At 44.1% G+C, this 19,017-nt stretch overlaps 1 protein-coding gene across 2 annotated transcripts in view; it reads right to left on the reverse strand.

Moving 5' to 3' along the window:
- Positions 1-19,017, reverse strand: part of glra1 (glycine receptor, alpha 1) — a 97,472-nt gene that overhangs the window by 24,007 nt on the left and 54,448 nt on the right. For both annotated transcript variants that reach the window (XM_068572127.1, XM_068572136.1), the window contains 4 exons: positions 13,395-13,618; positions 10,696-10,778; positions 9,400-9,537; positions 944-1,158 (listed from right to left, as the gene is read on the reverse strand). In XM_068572127.1, coding sequence (XP_068428228.1) covers positions 944-1,158; positions 9,400-9,537; positions 10,696-10,778; positions 13,395-13,618 — 660 coding nt within the window. The remainder of the gene's footprint in view (positions 1-943; positions 1,159-9,399; positions 9,538-10,695; positions 10,779-13,394; positions 13,619-19,017) is intronic.

The raw sequence follows: 19,017 nt of genomic DNA on the forward strand, positions 1-19,017 counted from the left end.
CCACCTTCATCGAAACGTTTTCTATTCCCTCGCCCTTCTTCCTCCTCTCTCTCCTCTCTCACCTTTCCCTCTTTAAAGCTTTGATTTCATCTCTAAATGTCTGCGTATGAAGCTCTCTCTTCCTCTTCCTCTTCTTCCATTTTCTGGTTTCAGAAAACCAAGATGGCGACGGACAAAGTGTCGAACTCGAAGCTTCAAAACATCCACAAAACAATTCCTATGAAATAATTGTTCGAAACTGGATAAATATCAAAGTTCGCTTGAGATTTATTCTTAATGAAAAGATGTTTTCATCACTCGGCTGATTTTCACAAAAGTCTGTTTTTTACTTTTGATTTCTTATCGGATCGCTGGTCTCACTGTAATATCTTTGTATTGTTGTATTTTGGTAAACACTATTAATATTAATTGTGCAATTAGCCTAGCTTAGCATAAAGACTGGAAGCAGGGGGTAACAGCTAGCTACCAGCTAACACCGTTAAAGCTCACTAGTCAACAACATTTAGTATTAGACATTTATTTACATGTATATATCATTTTATTCATATATTTAACTGCTTTTGGGAACATAAGACCTTTGCTAAACTAATGTCCATCACCAAAACAGTTCGTCCACATAAGTAAAGTTTTGTTTTCACAAGAGATATGAAGAATTTTTAAAAATCAAACTTAAATTTTTCAGAGATATGTTCAGCTATACTATCACTTTACACGTATGACAATGGTGCCTCATTATATAGAGAGCTGAGATTGTTCTGGAAGTTTTTTAATGTAAAACATGGTTATGTATCTCATTTTTTCAAGTGCCTTTAAAAAGTGAATTTAAGAAATTATGTAAAATCAAGAAAAAGGCTTTAGGGTTTAAACTGGAAATGCAATAAACCATTTTTAGGATTTCCTGGGAAAGAGCGCGGCAGTGAAAGGTGCGTTGGATTCGTCTCACCTTGGGCAGCGAGGCTCTGGACCCGGAGCTCTGCGTGGTCATGGTCAGCACGGTGGTGATGCCCAGACCCACGCGGGCGGGCGCGGCGTCCATGTTGATCCAGAAGGAGACCCAGGACAGGATGACGATGAGCAGCGAGGGGATGTACATCTGGATCAGGTAGTAGCCCATCTGACGCTCCAGGTGGAAGCGAGCCTCGATGCAGGTGAATTTACCTGGACGGTGGGGTGGCGGGGGGGGGGGGGGGGGCAAGGAGGAAGAGGTTTCATTAAAAGAGAGGAAGCAAAGATGGAGGCTGAAGCATTTGGAGAGAGAAAGAAGGAATCCAGGCGATAGAAAAACCAATACTGTAAAAGCCGCTACGACCATTGGTGGGTGTCTTCACTAGCTCCGTGCTAGTTCTCCATTAGCTTTCTGCTAGCGCTCAGCTAGCTCTTCAATAGCTCTCCGCAAGCTAGCGCTAGTTCCCTGACAACCATCAAAGTTAGCGGGACCAGCCCCGGCTACATGCGGGCAGTAGCAGCAGCGGCTAGCGGGGAGCTAGCAGCAGCACTAGCTTGCTACAGCGGGGAGCTAGCAGCAGCGCTAGCTTTCTACAGCAAGGACACCCACTGAAGGTAGGAGCAGCTTGTAACCCGACTTTTACAACGTCTCCTAAAACAACGGTTTGTTTGATATTTAAATAATAATAATAATCTCCTCATTTCATGTGTTTTTAATCCAAAAGTATAAATTTCCACAAGTTACAAACAGTCGAAATTGGACATAAACTGCGACAAAGTGAGCAACCAAACCGAAATGTGCCGTTACTGAAGTCTGAAAGTTACGTGACAAATACCCCAAAATTCTCATTCCACAGGGGGAACAAGCTGAAATATCCCTGCTGTTTTATTGGACACACACACACACACACACGCACACACACACACACGCAGACACACACACGGCTAGTCGCACTAGCTCTGGACGCCCGCTTCATTGAATCCATCATCACTGTCAACATCGTCCTCGATCCTCCCTGTGGACCGAGAACAAACATCAGCAGACGACTCAAATGAAAGGACCGCGAATAACCTCTGTTCACACACACACACACACACACACACACACACACACACACACACACACACACACACGCCGAGCTTTACTCCAACATCTATCAGACTCATTAATGTCCGAGTTAACTCGGGCGTTTGACCCTTTTTTATTATTTATTCTTGGACATTTTTAAGCACACACACACACACACACACACTCACACACACACACACACAAGGAAAAAACCCATTGGTGGAAATCTTCCGCTTTAAGCCGCAGTGTGTGTTTGTCGTTTGTACAGAAGGAAGTCAGGAGGAATAGTTGTTTGAATCGTGGGATTCATCTCTGAGCAGGAAATGGTGAGCTCATGAAACAGAAGCTCTTTGCTCTTTATATAAAAGACTCAACACGCCAATTAATTTAATGATGACTACGCAGATTTCATAATGAGGAACTAATGCTGGTCGGCAATTACATTTTTTTGTATTATAAAAAGTAAACTTCTGCCAAACAAAATAACAAGAGGGTATATGAGGTTGTGTAAATTCGGAGCATTAAAGATTTATTTTTAAAGAAAATCAGGGTTCAAAATGAAAGTAAAAAAAAACCCTTTATTATTATTTACAACTTCCGACTGGTTAATATACCCAAATTAAATTCTTATTATCTCCTCAACCACAAGAAATATTTGGATAATTTAAAAAGGTATAACATACAGAAAACCTTGGGAATATATATGTAATAAGTTCATATATGTGTTACTGGTATATTTGTTTGTGATGCACAGAAAAGGCAAAAAATATATATATTTTGCAAAACTTTTTGAATTAAGTTGTATTTTCTTATTGTAACTATCAGAATTTTATACATAACATAGATCCATATGTTAAGAGTATATGTGCAAAGTTTTTAAACAATTAAAAAGGAAAAGAAAGAGGTTTCCGCTTCATAACGAGAGCCAATCCTGTCGTCTCACGAGGTTTCTCTTTGGGAAATTAACTGAATTTGCAACTTTGCTCTGAAGAAAAATCTTCTTTTCATTGTCCTTTTGTCTATTATCTTCCTCTGAACAGCGACAGTCTCGTCACTTGGAAACAAACAAACAGGTGGAGCTGATGAGACAGAGGTTTACATTAAAAGGAGTGATCCAGAAAGAGAGAGAGAGAAGGGGATTAGAGCACTGGCAGTAAAAAGGAGGATGAGCCGGAGGGGGAGAGAAGCGGCGCCCGACCGGCGACGGAAGATGACAGCTTTCTGAGACAAAATGTCATCTCGTCTTCGGCGCTCACGCTAAGCCAAAGTGTAAATCACCGGCGGGAAATCAGAGCGACACAAATGCTCGGCTTTGCAGAATATCAAATGGAACCCAACAAGATAAATACTGGAACACAAACACAGCAGGTGGCTTATTTTGGGGGGTTCACACTGCCGGATACAGTCAGAGAGAGAGAGAGAGAATAATATGTCTGTGATGTGGAGCTGAAAGTTGTTGAACCCACGATGAGCAAAAGTTGTGAAATCATACATTTGTCGGATTTAATTCAGTGCCAAATTCACAAAGAATGCATCACGGTGGTCTCTCTCTCTAGTTTCAAGTCTTCTTCTATACAGCATGATGCTCATTTAGTACATTATGGTCATTTAGAGTCAAACAGACCATAAAGCAGGGGACGCTTTAGGGGCGGGGCTACGAGGTGATTGGCAGGTTTTGTGTTTTTGTGTTATAACTTTAACTATTTTTACTTCATGGACGTTAATCTTTACACTTTAGTGACCCCTAAACATATCTTGGTTGTTCTTAGCTCTGTCCTTCCTGTGTCACCAAAAACCAAGATGGCGACGGCTAAAAAGCAAGATGGCGACAGTCAAAAACCAAGATGGTGACGGCTGAAAACCAAGATGGCAACAGTCAAAAACCAAGATGGTGACGGCTAAAAACCAAGATGGTGACAGTCAAAAACCAAGATGGCGACGGCTAAAAAGCAAGATGGCGACAGTCAAAAACCAAGATGGTGACAGCTAAAAACCAAGATGGCGACAGTCAAAAACCAAGATGGCGACGGCCAAAAACCAAGATGGTGACAGTCAAAAACCAAGATGGCGACGGCTAAAAAGCAAGATGGCGACCGCAAAAAAGCAAGATGTCGACAGTCAAAAACCAAGATGGCGACCGCAAAAAAGCAAGATGGCGACAGCCAAGAAACAAGATGGCGACATCCAAGAAACAAGATGGCGACAGCCAAAAAGCAAGATGGCGACATCCAAAAACCAAGATAGCGACGGCTAAAGTGAAACTAAACTGAAGACTTCTAAATTTCACGATGACGGCACCGTGAAAAGCAGAATTTGCCTTTTTTGTTGTTGTTGTACGATTGAAAATATCCGCGAGTCAAATTATAAATATTGCCAAGAACGCAGTGGGCGGAACGACGGCGGAGAGAAAAAGACAAAAGAAGCGTTCAGCCTGGACGAGGCCGCCCTCACAATCTGGAAGGAAATGAAACAGTCTGTCGCTTTGGCTGTAAATGTCCTCCGGTTCTCCAACAACTCTCTGAAGACGGGAATCGTTTCACTGCGGCTCTGCGTGACCTTCAGCATAGAAAAGGGGCTCGTTCTGGCCCAGAAGATGTCTGCTCATTACCTCGTTTCAATACGCAGCTCGGGAGCAATTCCCCCTTTGAGGCGCTTCGTTCCTTTGTGTCTCGTAATCGCGGGTTTAGCGACCGCCAAAGCCGCGGAAACCTTCTGTGGATTCGGCCACACGGCGTGTTTCAACATCGCGGCGTGACGGCGACCGAGCAGATTAAAACCAGGAGGAGAGATTCCACCAGGAGCTGAGGGCTGATGTCAAGAAGACTTCAAATAAGTCTGAAGAAACTAAAGGGTGCACTGTAAAAAACAAATCCTAATTTCACGAAAAATTACTCAAAATTTTTACATTTTTTTTTCAGATTTTTTAAAATTATTATTATATAGAAAACTCTGTAAAATTACAAAAATTCAAATAAACGGTAAAAAAATTCACGGAAGTTTTCATTCAAGGTTTTGCAGCGAAATAATTGTTTTATATGAATTTGTATGTAATTTAAGAAAGCAGTAAAAAATACTGTATAAATAATAGTTTAGTCGTTTTTCTGTACAAACATTTAAAAAAATGTCATTATTAGCATAATACTTAAATGTTAATTTACAGATAATCTCGAAATTTCACCTTAATTTTACGTTTTTTTATTTGACTTTTTTTTTTACAGTGTAGGTACTATAGAGTTCATTTATACTCGTATCTGAAGCACTTTTCAATGTCCTCTCACACACACTTACACACACACTCTCACACACACCCTCACTCACACACACACTCTCTCACTCACACACACACACACACACACTCACACACTCTCACAGCGAGCCACCGTGCGGCGTGCTGGCCGCACCATCTGGACGACACGTGTTCACGCTGCTGCGTCGCCTTCACGCGGCGTGTTGAGGGGCTTCTTCTGAACGCAGGAGGGCCGGGTTGTAATCCGTGAACCTCGACGCCACGCGGACACCGATCCGGGATCGCGTGTCCACGTGCACACGTGTGCACGACGTCTCTGAAGAACCCTGAACTCCAGCGTCCGGCAAACGGATCCTCACACTCGGGAGTCAGACTCATTTCAAAAAAAGCTCCTTTAACGACATCTGTTTAAGTCGCCACTCGTTTTTGAGGAGATGACTCACATTCATCCCCATTTTCTGATGGAAGTTTGTCGCACATGTACAAACACACACAAAGTCGTACTGAACAAAACCAACGAGGACAATCTGCGACACATTTCCACACCGCAGACGAGTCTGTGATGAAATGAGCCAGAGAGCAAGATGGCCGACCGTCCATTTAATCAAAGGAGATCAATGGACGGCAGCCTCATCAATTAGAGTTAACCCCGGACGACTGGAGAGGAGAGGAAGAGGAGGAGGAGGAGGAAGAGGAGGGGCAGAAAGGCGAGTGAAGGAGAGAGGAGGAAATGTGACGTTGAAGAGAGGAGAGAGGAGGAGAAGATGTGAGAGGACGGGAGGAATGATGGAAGAAATGCAGGAGGAGAAGGAAGAGGAAGAGGAGGAGGAGGGAGAGGAGGAAGAGGAGGAAGAGGAGGAGGAGAGTCGATGTGTTGGACTTGATTTATAGCTGTGATACACTTCAGGGCGTTTAAGTGCTGTCCATTTTTTCCATCTGATAAGAAGATTGAAATTATTCAGCCGGGCCTCTCACTGTGTGTGTGTGTGTGTGTGTAGGTGTGTGAGAGTGTGTGTGTGTGCAGTTGTGTGTCTCCCTCTGGCGTGTACAGAATCCTCTCCAGTTGTGTGTGTGTGTGTGTGTGTGTGTGTTCAGTGCTAGTTAACAGATGTTAGTTGACCACAAACACTTCCTGCTAGCCGTCCCTATGACATCATCGTTAGCGGTTAGCTCACAGAGCTACGACTCAAACAACAGATTTTACGTCTTTTGTTCAAATCAAAACTTTGTGTTTTCATAAAAACACAAAGCAGAAAGTCCAGTCAGAGTTTAAAGATGTTTAAGTTTAAAGACAAGTCTAGAGACAATTATTTAGTTTTTCATAACCATAATATTCCTTTTATTCATTATTATTTGTTAAGATTTAAAGAGTTCACCGTAGAATTATTCCATAAAGTCAGAAACGTTCTCATAAACCAGAACGTCCTGCAATGCAGCAGGAAGAGGAATTAGTATTTCAAACAGGGCTTTTTCTTTCTGTGTGTGTGTGTGTGTGTGTGTGTGTGTGTGTGTGTGTGTGTGTAGGTGTGTGTGTAGGTGTGTGTGTGTGTGTGTGTGTGTGTGTGTGTGTGTGTGGATGGAGGGAAAGAAATAAAAAAGACAGCAGTCAATGAGAGAGACGAGCAGAAGGAGGAGAGAGACAGACAAAGCAGGTAAATTCTCTCTCTCTCTCTCTTTCTCTCTCTCTCTCTCTCTCTCTCTCTCTCTCTCTCTCTCTCTCTCTCTCTCTCTCTCTCTCTCTCTCTCTCTCTCTCTCTCTCTCTCTCTCTCTCTCTCTCTCTCTCTCTCTCACAATCGACTGCAGCTAATAATTCGGAGTAGAAACGACACCTTAATTCCCTCTTAATGCTTGATTGGGAAGCAGCAAGGCGTGTGCACAAACACACACACAAACACACAAACACACACACACACACACACACACACACACACACACACACACACACACAAACAGAGAGTCGTAAAAGAGGAGCAAAGAGAAAAATATAAGAAATCACGTGAAGAAAAGATTTTCACTCGTTATCGTCGTTTTATTCCTCTTTCAGCTTTTTGGCAAGTTTTTATATTTACTGTACTTCTATAAACACAACCAAGTACTTCTGTTGCACAAATATAACCGAGTACTCCTGTTGTACAAGTACTCCTGTTACTATTCATAATGTCACAGGTATAATAAAAGCAATAATGTACTCGAGGCAGTACTGTATCGACAATAATGTACAGTTCAAGGTGTTGTTATGGCGGGAGGGCCTAACAGCCTTGAACAGTACATTATTGACGATACAGTACTGCCTCGAGTACATTATTGCTTCATTCACCCCCTGACAACAACAACAACAACAACCAGGTCCACTGCAATAACACGGCATTCGTCACAAGCTGACGAAATGCGGTTCAAACAGGAAACACCATAAAAGGGCGTGACATGAGATCCAGCGACTGCAAGCAGAATTTATATAACAAAGCGGAGGATTATTACCTCATTGTCTCTGATGTGCGTGCACAGTGTGTGTGTGTGTGTGTGTGTGTGTGTGTGTGTGTGCGTGCGTGTGTGTGTGTGTGTGTGTGTGTGTGTGTGTGTGTGGCTGAGTCGTGTCAAGGCTCCTCGTCTGGAGGTGGATCGTTCATCTGCTCAGCGGCGACAGCAGCCGTCAACCTCTGTGTGAGTGATGGCTCAGAATCTGAACTAATCATCATCCTGCTGCGCGCACACACACACACACACACACACACACACACACACACACACACACACACCCGGAGATGGATCTCACTACGACCTGTCATTTTTGTAATTTTGCGGAAGAAAAATTCCTTGAAAGTTTTGTTTTTGAGATTTATTGACACGAAAACTCGCATCACAGTTTTTCTACAGACCATAATAATTAAATTGGTAAACATTGAAGTGACGTCGGCGTTGGCCGTACACGCCCTCATGACCCAACGCATGATCGCGTTGCGTTTGGAGCGTGGATTTTCAGAATAAAGCCGCTATTCTGGAAGAGAAAGTCTGAACGATGAAGTATATTTCAAAATAAAAGCATAGACATTAAATAGCATTACAAGCGTTGGTCATAAATCCCTTCATTAAGCAACAGCTTTATCCTCTAAGTCTCTTTAATCTCTAATTTGCAATACGTCAATATCATTTTACATTTTTTGTGAACCTTATTGATTTATTTTGAAAGGTTTCGAGTGCAGGAAGCAATCTCGTTTTCATTGTTTTGCTCACCTCTTTTATTTTGAAGTTTTGTTATACGTTTCCCTCGAAATGTAACTGAGAGCGCAGTTAAGTTAGTCCTAAAATATATATTGTTTGAATTAATATGTACACATATAAAACTTTTATTCTGAAAAAACTGTTATTTTGGAGTTTGTAGCTGAAACAAACTTCGCAGCGCACAGTGTGTTTTTTTCTCGCTCCTCTCTGAGTCACACTGGAAGCGAAGGATGAAATAATGAAATATAAAAGAGAGGATTTGTGTCTCTGACGTGCAGCGTCTCCTTCGCATCTCAAAGAATCTGGGATTCTGAATTTAGATCTTTCCTCCGTTCATTAGACGGAAACATCCCTCCCTCTTCTGCTCCTCTTGATTCCCTCTCCCCGTCTCTCTCCTCCATCGCTCCTCCTTCCTTTCTACATCGTAAATCCTGGAGAGAAATAGAAGGCAAATAGAAAAAGGAGGGAGAGGAAAGAAACGCCGGTCGCTTGATGAGAAAAGAAAGAAAGGACTGAGAAGAGAGAAAGAGAGAGACGCGACGACGTGAGAACGAAGGAACGATAAAGAAAGACAAACAAAGATGGAGGCTTGTTTGTACTTTTCATCTCAAGACATCCACTCCTCTCTCCGCATCACAAATCAAGCGCACCCTTCTGATTTAAAGCCTCCAGCTGCACACCAGCATCTCCAGAGTCTCCGTCGCTCCGCCGAGCAAGTTACTAATGTAACCCTGTTCCCGAGCTGAGCTCCCTGCGACCTCGCTCGGTGCTAATTTTTAGTAATTTCGACTCACAGTTAATGTTGCATTCGACTCAATCCCTCACGTCTCTCAACTGGCAACACAAACGAGTCCTAACAACCTCCAGAAGAGATGGAGATTGAAGATGGAGGCCGGAGGAGAGGCGGAGCGGACTCACCTGTGTTGTAGTGCTTGGTGCAGTAGCGCAGGTCCTTCTCCTCCTTGAGCAGGAACTGAGGCAGCGTCAACCCGTCGGCCACCTGCACCGCTCCCTTCTCGTCCCACTCGAATATGAGGTCGTTCATGGTGTAGCCGACTGGAGGGGAGAGCGAGGTTAGACCGGAGGGGGGGGGGTTTGTGAGGAGGAGGAAGATGAAGATGAGCTTTCTGTCTCTGGTGGGGGTCAAGGGGTCGCCCAGAGAGAGAGCTGTACATTCTGCTACTTCCTGATGTTTCGCTGTTTCTTTTTTTTTTTTTACCAGCGATCACTCAAATCACCGGCCCGATACATTTATTTAACTTGTTATGAAGAAGAAGAAGAAGAAGAAGAAGAAGAAGAAGAAGAAGAAGAAGAAGAAGAAGAAGAAGGAGAAGGAGAAGAAGAAGAAGAAGAAGAAGAAGAAGAAGAAGAAGAAGAAGAAGAAGAAGAAGAAGAAAGTAACAGACAAAACGGACGCGATAAGCTGTGAAAAAGCAAATTTTTTCACCGGGCGGCACAGATGTATGGAAGCCCATTAACGCCAAAACAACTAAACAAAAAAAGTCAACCCAAAAAAAAAAAAAGAAAAATATTATGACAACAAAAAAGGTCATGACAAAAAAAATCACAATGACAAATTATACTTTTTTTTTTTTTTTGGTCGACTTTTTTTTTTCATCATTATTATTATTATTTTTTTTGTCAAAAAAGGTCATGACAAAAAAATCATGATGACAAATAATTATACTTTTTTTGTCTTTTTTTTTGTCATACTTTTTTTGTTTTGTTGTTGTCATAATTATGATTAGTTTTTTGTGCGGAAATGGGCTCCCATACTAATGAGGCGAAAAAGCGTTGCGAAAGATTTGTTTTTTCACAACGCTTTTGCGTTATTTCCATGGTGGATGGCGTAAATAATACCCATTTTCACTGAATGAAGCCACGCCCCCTTTCCGCCGTGAAAAGGCGAATGACGCAAATTTACGACATGAAGTCGAGCGAGTTAACTCAGAAATAAAGTGTTGCGAAAATACATTTGCAACTCTTTTGCTGTGAACGCAGCACGAGTCTCTGCAACGACGGTGACTTCAGTGTAGCCGACTAGACAGATTTTATGAAAGGCCAGAGAAGAATTCAACATCATTATCTGTGTGTGTGTGTGTGTGTGTGTGTGTGTGTGTGTGTGTGTGTGTGTGCGTGTGTGTGCGTGTGTGTGTGTGTGTGTGTGTGCGTGTGTGTGCGTGTGTGCGTGTGTGTGTGTGTGTGGTGACTCACAGCTCTCCAGCTGCATGATGCACGTCTGGACGTCCATCGGGAAGTTCTTCAGATCCATGGGACAGGCCAGGATCAGTGTTATTCTGCAAACACACACACACACACACACACACACACACACACACACACACACACACACACTCAGTACTAAGAGGATTATCCAGAGCGGTATCGGTGTAACTCATCTGGCCACCTCACCGCAGTGTCAGATCAGGTCGTGTTTAAAAGTGATAGAAAAAAAATAAAATACATTTATTTCTTTTCAATACAAAATAAATCCATCCATCCATCCATCCATCCATCCATCCATCCATCCATCCATCCATCCATCCATCCATCCATCCATCCATCCATCCATCCATCCATCCATCCATCCATCCATCCATCCATCCATCCATCCATCCATCCATCCATCCATCCATCCATCCATCCATCCATCCATCCATCCATCCATCCATCACCTCTAACACACCAACCACTGCCACAAATACACCAAATGTTGATTATTACGCCGGTGAAAATAGTCCCTGAATGCATCTTTTCCTCCCTTTTTGTTTGATAAAAACAGCAGAAAAACACAGAATATTTCATATTTTATATTATTTGTGAACTCCTTTACTCAGCATCTGTTTTAGTAAACGACTCTTTCTTTTATATTTATTATATTTATGTTTTAAACGCCGCCGGCTTCATCTGTTCATCATATTTTACAGATATTATTAATGGCAAAAAAAAAGGTGATGTAACTGATTCGTTGCGTTGCTGAAATGAAAGACGATCATCTTGAAGTGAAACATCACACCGCTGGAAACACGACGGCAGACTTCACCGCCGCCTGCGTACTTAATTTAAGGGATCTTAAGTGTCTGTGTTTTCATACATGGTGCCTTCTGTACAATAAATATAATGTATATGAATCATTTTAAAGCTTTTAAACTGAAAATAATTGATAGTTCCACTTAATTATGAATGAATTATTACATTATTTCGAGTCGGATCTTTCAGACGCAGAGCGCTGATAATTCCCCATAATGCTTTGTGGCATGCTGTTTTAAACAGGGAGCTTGTCGTCATCATCATCATCATCATCATCATCATCATCATCATCATCATCATCATGTCCATGTCCTTAAATATGAAGTAAAATTAAAGTTAAAGTAAGAAAACTATTATAAATATTAATAAATAAAGGAAAGGTCGGAGCCGTCAGCAGGTTGTCACGACGAGCGGGAGGTGATGTGGCTGCACACACTCCAACAGGACACACACACACACAGACACACACACACACACACACACCCAGACACACACACTCACACACACACTCACACATGTCCAGTCGGCCTGATGTACAAAACTTTGCAGCGTTTGCAGATCGTTAGCCCAGACAGGATGCTGAGTGTGTTACACACACACACACACACACACACACAGAACACACACACATATACACGGACCCAGAGACACACACGCACAGACACACACAGACAGACACACACACACACACATGTCCAGTCGGCCTGATGTACAATACTTCGCAGCGTTTGCAGATCGTTAGCCCAGACAGGATGCTGAGTGTGTTGCACACACACACACACACACACACACACACACACACACACACACACACACACACACACACACACACACACACGCACACACGCACACGACAAGGCCTCTACAGATGTCCCACTTTCTTTAGCTCTCTGGTTTTCCTGTTTGCTGCATCAAGAAACAGAAAAGCTGAACGCTGACCCTCCACAGAAAGAAAAGAAAAGAAAAGAAAAGAAAGGAAAGAAAACCCGTTTCCTGCTTTCCATCCAGATGGAGTCGAGCTCTCGACCCTGCAGGTGATTCCTGTGCTTTCTGTTCCAGAGCAGAGGAGGAGGAAGAGGAGGAAGAGCAGGAAGAAGAGGAGGAGGAGGAGGAGGAGAGCTCGCTTGTGTCAAGTTAACAAATGAGAGCGCCGGGTTCATCCCTTCTTCTCTCTGACGATACGATATCTATAGAGGACCAATCTCCCCCTCCTCTCCTTCTCCCCCCTTCTCCCTTCGTTCTCCCCCCTCCTCCTCTTCTTCCCCCCTCCTCCCTTCGTTCTCCCCCCTCCTCCTCCTCTCTCCCCTCCTCCCTCCTGCCGGACGCGAGGCGAGAGAATGAGAGCGATAACGGATCGGACTCGCCGCCGGAATACTAACCGGCCGAGTAGATTACCGTCGCTGCTGCGTCTCCTTCTCATTCGCCCCCGAGCAGAGGCAATAAAGGAGGAGGAGGAGGAGGAGGAGGAGGAAGAGGAGGAGGAAGAAAAGGAGGAAGAGGAAGAGGAGGAGGAGGCGGGCTAATAGGTTTTGTGGCTGAAGCTTTAACTCTCAGAGTCTTGAATCTTGCAAAAGAAAAGAAAAAAAGGAGGAAATAAACTCAATGAGAGTCTGAAACAAGAGATGAAGATGAAGACAAAGATGAAGACGAAGGTCTTCAGAGTGCAATAAACAGGAAGTCAGAGCCGCCGCCTTCTCTCCTCCATCATAGTTTGATAACCGATTGTTTCAATATAACCTTCCAGACTCATTACCTTTTACTCCTTTTTTCCTGCTCTAAAACTTTCTCCATTACGGTTAAATCTCTTTTAAACGACCGACCGGACAGCTGCGGCCCGGCGGCATCGAGCCGCCGAGCGAGGCTCCGGCGCCGTCCCTGCTCACCGTATGCTGTACAGCACGTTGCCGTTTTTAGAGATGCGCAGCAGCTTGTTGTCGGTGGTGACCTCGTGGAAGTTGGCGCCCTTCTCGTTGGCGAAGAACAAGTCGGGTTTCCAGATGGAGTCCAACATGGACGGGTCCAGGTCCAGAGAGTCGTCGGGGTACTCGCTGTAGGCCAGCCGGGGGTCGTTCCACTGCTGCCGGAGGAAGATGTTCACCCGGTAGTCCTGAGGGGAGACGAGAGCAGGGGGGGGTCAGATATAGGAGACATCTGCTCTGTGATATAGGAGATATCACCTCTGTGATATAGGAGATATCAGCTGTGTGATAAAATAAGATAATCCTTTATTTGTCCCTCAGGGGTGAAATTACAGACTTAGAGAGCAGCTATAGGAGACATCTGCTCTGTAATATAGGAGACCTGCTCTGTGATATAGGATACATCTGCTCTCTGATACAGGAAGGGCTCCTGTATGTGTGTCTGTATAGCTCTGTGATATAGGAGACTTCTGTTCTGTGATATAAGAGACTTCTGCTGTGCGATATAGGAGAAATCTGCTCTGTGATATAGGAGACATCTGCTCTGTGATACAGGAAGGTCTCCTGTATGTGTGTCTGTATAGCTCTGTGATATAGGAGACTTCTGCTCAGTGATAGAGGAGACTTGCTCTGTAATATAGGAGACCTGCTCTGTGATATAGGACATCTGCTCTGTGATATAGGAGACAACTGCTCTGTGACATAGGAGACCTGGGAATACAAGAAAACAATTAGATATGTCTCTGGAAATGGACCAGCATGCAATGGGGCAGCCACACGGTTACCTGGTCTGTGTGTGTGTGTGTGTGTGTTCATCTATGTTCACGTATCTGTCAGCTAAGTTCTGCATTGTTGCTTCCGTTGTTGAGTATTTAAGTTAAGTGACAGTGCTAACATAGTTAGCGTATCCTAGCTTCTCCAGCTAGCCTACGGTGGTTTTGTTTCGACCTTTGTGGTGTCCACTCAGTCTGACCACTTCCTGTTATCTCTCGTGAAATAAAAGCACCTTTTCTTCCAGGTGAAAAGCTTAAAAACAAACAGGATCAGGGACTCGGTTCCCTGGACATCGATTTTCTTTGCAAAGGGAAGCGGCTCAGCTGTAAAGACGGAAGATATAATTCATATCCGACACATGAACCAGACAGATGGAACTGTTTTTGATCCCCGTTTGCTGCTTTAGCATGTTTTCTTTGATACAACTCTCATCTCGTATTGTGCGTCGCTGTCGTCACGTCCGACCGTCACGACTTCCTCTGGAGGTTCGTCTCTCTGAGAAGAAAAAACTAATTATATGAAACCACGTAAAACTAAACTTGATCAAGAATAAATCCCAGAAAACACCTCGAACAGGAGGGTGTGAGTGTGTGTGTGCGTGTGTCTACGTATGTGCGTATCTATGTGTGCCTGTGTGCGTGTATGTGTCTCTGTCTGTGTGTCTGCGTGTGTGCGTTTGTCTGTGTGTGTGTGTGTGTGTGTGTATGTGTGTGTCTGTGTGTGTATCTGTGTCTGTGTGCGTGTGTCTGTGTATCTGTTTGTGTCTTTGTGTATCTCTGTGTGTTTGTGTGTGCCTTTATGCGTGTGTGTGTGTGTGTGTGTGTGTGTGCGTTTGTCTGTGTATGTGCTTGTGCCTGTGTGTCTGTTTGTGTCTTTGTGTATCTCCGTGTGTTTGTGTGTGCCTTTATGCGTGTGTGTGTGCGTTTGTGTGTGTGTGCGTTTGTCTGTGTATGTGCTTGTATCTCTGTGTGTCTGTTTGTGTCTTTTTGTATCTCTGTGTGTCTGTCTGTGTGTCTATTTGTGCGTGTGTCTGTTTATGTCCATGTGTATCTCTGTGTGTCTGTGTGTGTCTGTGTGTGCCTGTGTGTGTGTGTGTCTGTGTGTGTGTGTGCACGCTCTCTGGTGGAGGCTCATAGTCGGTCATCGCTCCTCCAGACCCCGGCGCTCCACGCGGGGGAACCGGAATCGACCGGTTCCCGGCAGACAGGACCGGTGAGCCGGTGGGTTACGGGTCGATCCTCCATTCGCCGCTTCCTCCTTCATGTCCACGTTCTACTGATCCATAACGGCCATCTTTCTTTTTCCTCATGCCCCGTGAGTCGCTGTGTGGTCTCTCAGCCTTTCAGCTCTCTCTCCTTATTGCTGTTCTCTCGCTTGAAGGCTGCCGTCCGCTGTGGTTTGATTGATAAAGCGCTCTTTTTGTTGTTGTTGTTGTGCGAATCAAAGATGACGGGACAATAGAGGGGATGTTCTGTCTCATGTGCTTCCTCGTTGACAAACGCTGTCCTACTTTCTCTCTAAAGTCTTGCAAATCATTTACTTCTGTGTGAAAGACGTCAACCGCCGGTTTGTGGACCGATGTTTTTGAAGCCTCGAGTTCTACGATTGTGAGTAAGCCCACCTCCAATAAGACACGCCTACCTTCAATAAGACACGCCTACCTCCAATAAGACACGCCCAACTTCAAGAAGACACGCCTATCTTCAATAAGACACGCCTACCTTCAAGAAGACACACCTACCTTCAATAAGACAACTACCTTGAAAAAGACACGCCCACCTTAAAAAAAGGACACGTCCAGTTCCAATAAGACACACCTAACTTCAGTAAGACACGCCTATCTTCAATAAGACACGCCTACCTTTAATAAGACACACCTACCTTTATTAAGACACGCCTACCTTTAATAAGACACGCCTACCTTTAATAAGACATGCCCATCTTCAATAAGACACACCTATCTCCAGAAAGACACGCCCACCTTTAATAAGACACACCTACCTTCAATAAGACACACCTATCTCCAGAAAGACACGCCCACCTTCAATAAGACACGCCCACCTCCAATAAGACACACTTACCTTGAAAAAGACACGCCCACCTTAAAAAAAGGACATGTCCAGTTCCAATAAGACACACCTACCTTTAATAAGACACGCCTATCTCCAGAAAGACACGCCCACTTTCAATAAGACACGCCCACCTTCATTACGTCTGTGAGCAGCATGAAGCTACACAAGGACCCATACAACTCGGAACAAAAGCAACACAATGAAAATGACGTGAGTGTTCCAGGTTTAAAGTGAAGTCTTTTAAAACTCTTATCATCTCTGCGTTAGCCATCAGCGTTACAGCGTTCAACACCATCATCTATTAATAACATGCATTTTGTTCACATCTACCAATTCAGTTTTCATAAAAGTTGGGGAAAATAAGTCTCAGATCATCCATAGCGTTAAATCCTCACGTAATAATCCAGTAAATCCTCCTCAAATACGACTGCGGTCGGATGTTTGACTTTGGACTTTTACTGATCCAAATCAAAGATTCAGAAAGATCCAGATTTAAAAGGTTTCACCCAGATGGAGTCGGAGTCGATTGGAGGTTAAATCCTGGAGCTGAACTTTCCCTCTGCGGCTTTAAAAGCTGCGTCCTGTTTAACCGAGAGATCAACACTTTTATGGGTTTGCAAGAGCTGCAATAATACGACGAGTATAGCGCTGAGATCCCGTTACCCGGGGACTCTTCCTCGAGCAGAAGGCGTGTTTTTTGGGGGGGGAGGGGCTTAGATTTATTCAGGTACTTTCAAAATCTACCTCGTAATACTTTGATGTAAATCTATGTGAAATCTTTACAGTGACCTGCTCTATTACGCTTATATTTTGACGTGAAAGCAATGCATTCTGGGAGTCGCAATGCTTATTTTTACAGTAATTTACTGCTGAAAAATTCATGCTAATTACAGTACAGTAGAATTTTTACAATATATATATATGTATATATATATATTCAATGTAACATATTTCTGTATGCTTTCATTACAGTGAGTTTCTGTATTTTTGTGATACATCAAATATTCCGTGATTGGTAGTAATTCACTGTACTTTTACTGTGGTGAGAGTTGCCAACACAAGCTAAAAATGACCGATAAAGAACAAAATATAAAACCGGAAAACAACAACTTTGACAGTCGGGTGTTACTCCCAAAACTGTCACCTGTCAAGGACACCCGCCAGGTGTTTGTCCCAGTGTTTGAACAAGCAGGTAATGCATGTTTAAAGGTGATAGCAGACATTTTGTTCTGGTCCTCCAGCATCTCTTTTCGCTTTGAGGGTGAGAACATAGATTGACAATATTAACTGTCGCTCCCTTTCGAGCTTTATCGTAAAACCTGTCCGTTCCCTCGCCTCCTGATCTGAGATGGAGTGTCTCCGTTCGGCGTGCGGTGACATTTAGCTCGCCTCTCCGGCGCCCTAATTGTCAATTACTTCTCAGAGCACGGCGCTCGGCCACTCCGGTCCGGGGCCGGAGCCGCCATTAAGCTGAGTGGCGTTGCAGAAAAGCGTCGGCCAGAGGACGATGCAGCGGCCCCGACGGGCGCCATTTAAAGCAGCAATCAGCCACAGTGCTGCATGTGTGTGTGTGTGTGTGTGTGTGTGTGTGTGTGTGTACGAAAACATGGCAATCAGCTTCAGTGAGACCCGTTCGCCAAGTTTATCACTGAATATATCACACGGAACAAATTAGCGCGACCTTTTTCGGCGGAATGAGTCGTCTTTTCTTGTGCTCGAGAATATGACAAGCTGCATTGTCTCTACTGACCACCAGGGGGCGACTCCTCTGGTTGTATAGAAGTCTATGCTTCATGTGTTAAAGCTGCATTCTCTCTCCTGACCACCATGTGGTGACTCCTCTGTGCTTTAAGTCTACATTAAGTCTATGCTTAATGTGGTAAAGCGGCATTCTCGGTACTTACCAGTAGGGACTGACTCGTCTGGTTGTATAGAAGTCTAAACTTCATGTGTTAAAGCTGCATTATCTCTCCTGACCCCCAAGGGGCGACTCCTCTGGTTGTATAGAAGTCTATGCTTCATATGTTAAAGCTGCATTCTCTCTCCTGACCACCAGGGGGCGACTCCTCTGGTTGTATAGAAGTCTATGCTTCATGTGTTAAAGCTGCATTCTCTCTCCTGGCCCCCTAGGGGGCGACTCCTCTGGTTGTATAGAAGTATATGAGTAAAATAACTTCTCTCTTGATTTATTACCATGACGTTTATGGTTTTCAATCTTTAGTTTCTTATGGTCAAAAAGCAGGGGATGCTTTAGGGGCGGGGCTACAAGGTGATTGACGCCAGAGACGTATACGACGTTTCTACGTCGCTCCTCCTCAGTACGAATGTGGTAACTTCCATTCATTGGTTGCGTAATCCAAACCGCCTGTAATCCAAGATGGCGACGGCGAAATCGCAAGTCTGCAAACCAATGGGTGACATCACGATGACGACGCCCACTTCTTATATTCAGGCAAAGAACTTATCGTAACGTAACCTTACCAACCATTTAAACGGTTACTTCTGGTTTCACGCGGGACGTGAACGGCGGCCTCCTGGGTGAAAGTCCCGTTTGTTTGCTCTGTCCATCACATAAGTCCCGCCCACCCCTCACGGGCGTCCACGCTTGTTATTCTCGTCATCATACGCACGAACGAAGAAGAATAAAGACTGCAAAGCGGTCGCAACACGTGCAACAAACATCCACGTTCCACTTCCTCCGTTAAACGCGTCGATATTTTATTTTGAAATCCCTTGAAAGC

This window comes from Clinocottus analis, unplaced genomic scaffold, assembly GCF_023055335.1.
Source record: "Clinocottus analis isolate CAN_PGR_092001 unplaced genomic scaffold, fCliAna1.0.p SCAF_1, whole genome shotgun sequence".
Classification (NCBI taxonomy): Eukaryota; Metazoa; Chordata; class Actinopteri; order Perciformes; family Cottidae; genus Clinocottus; species Clinocottus analis.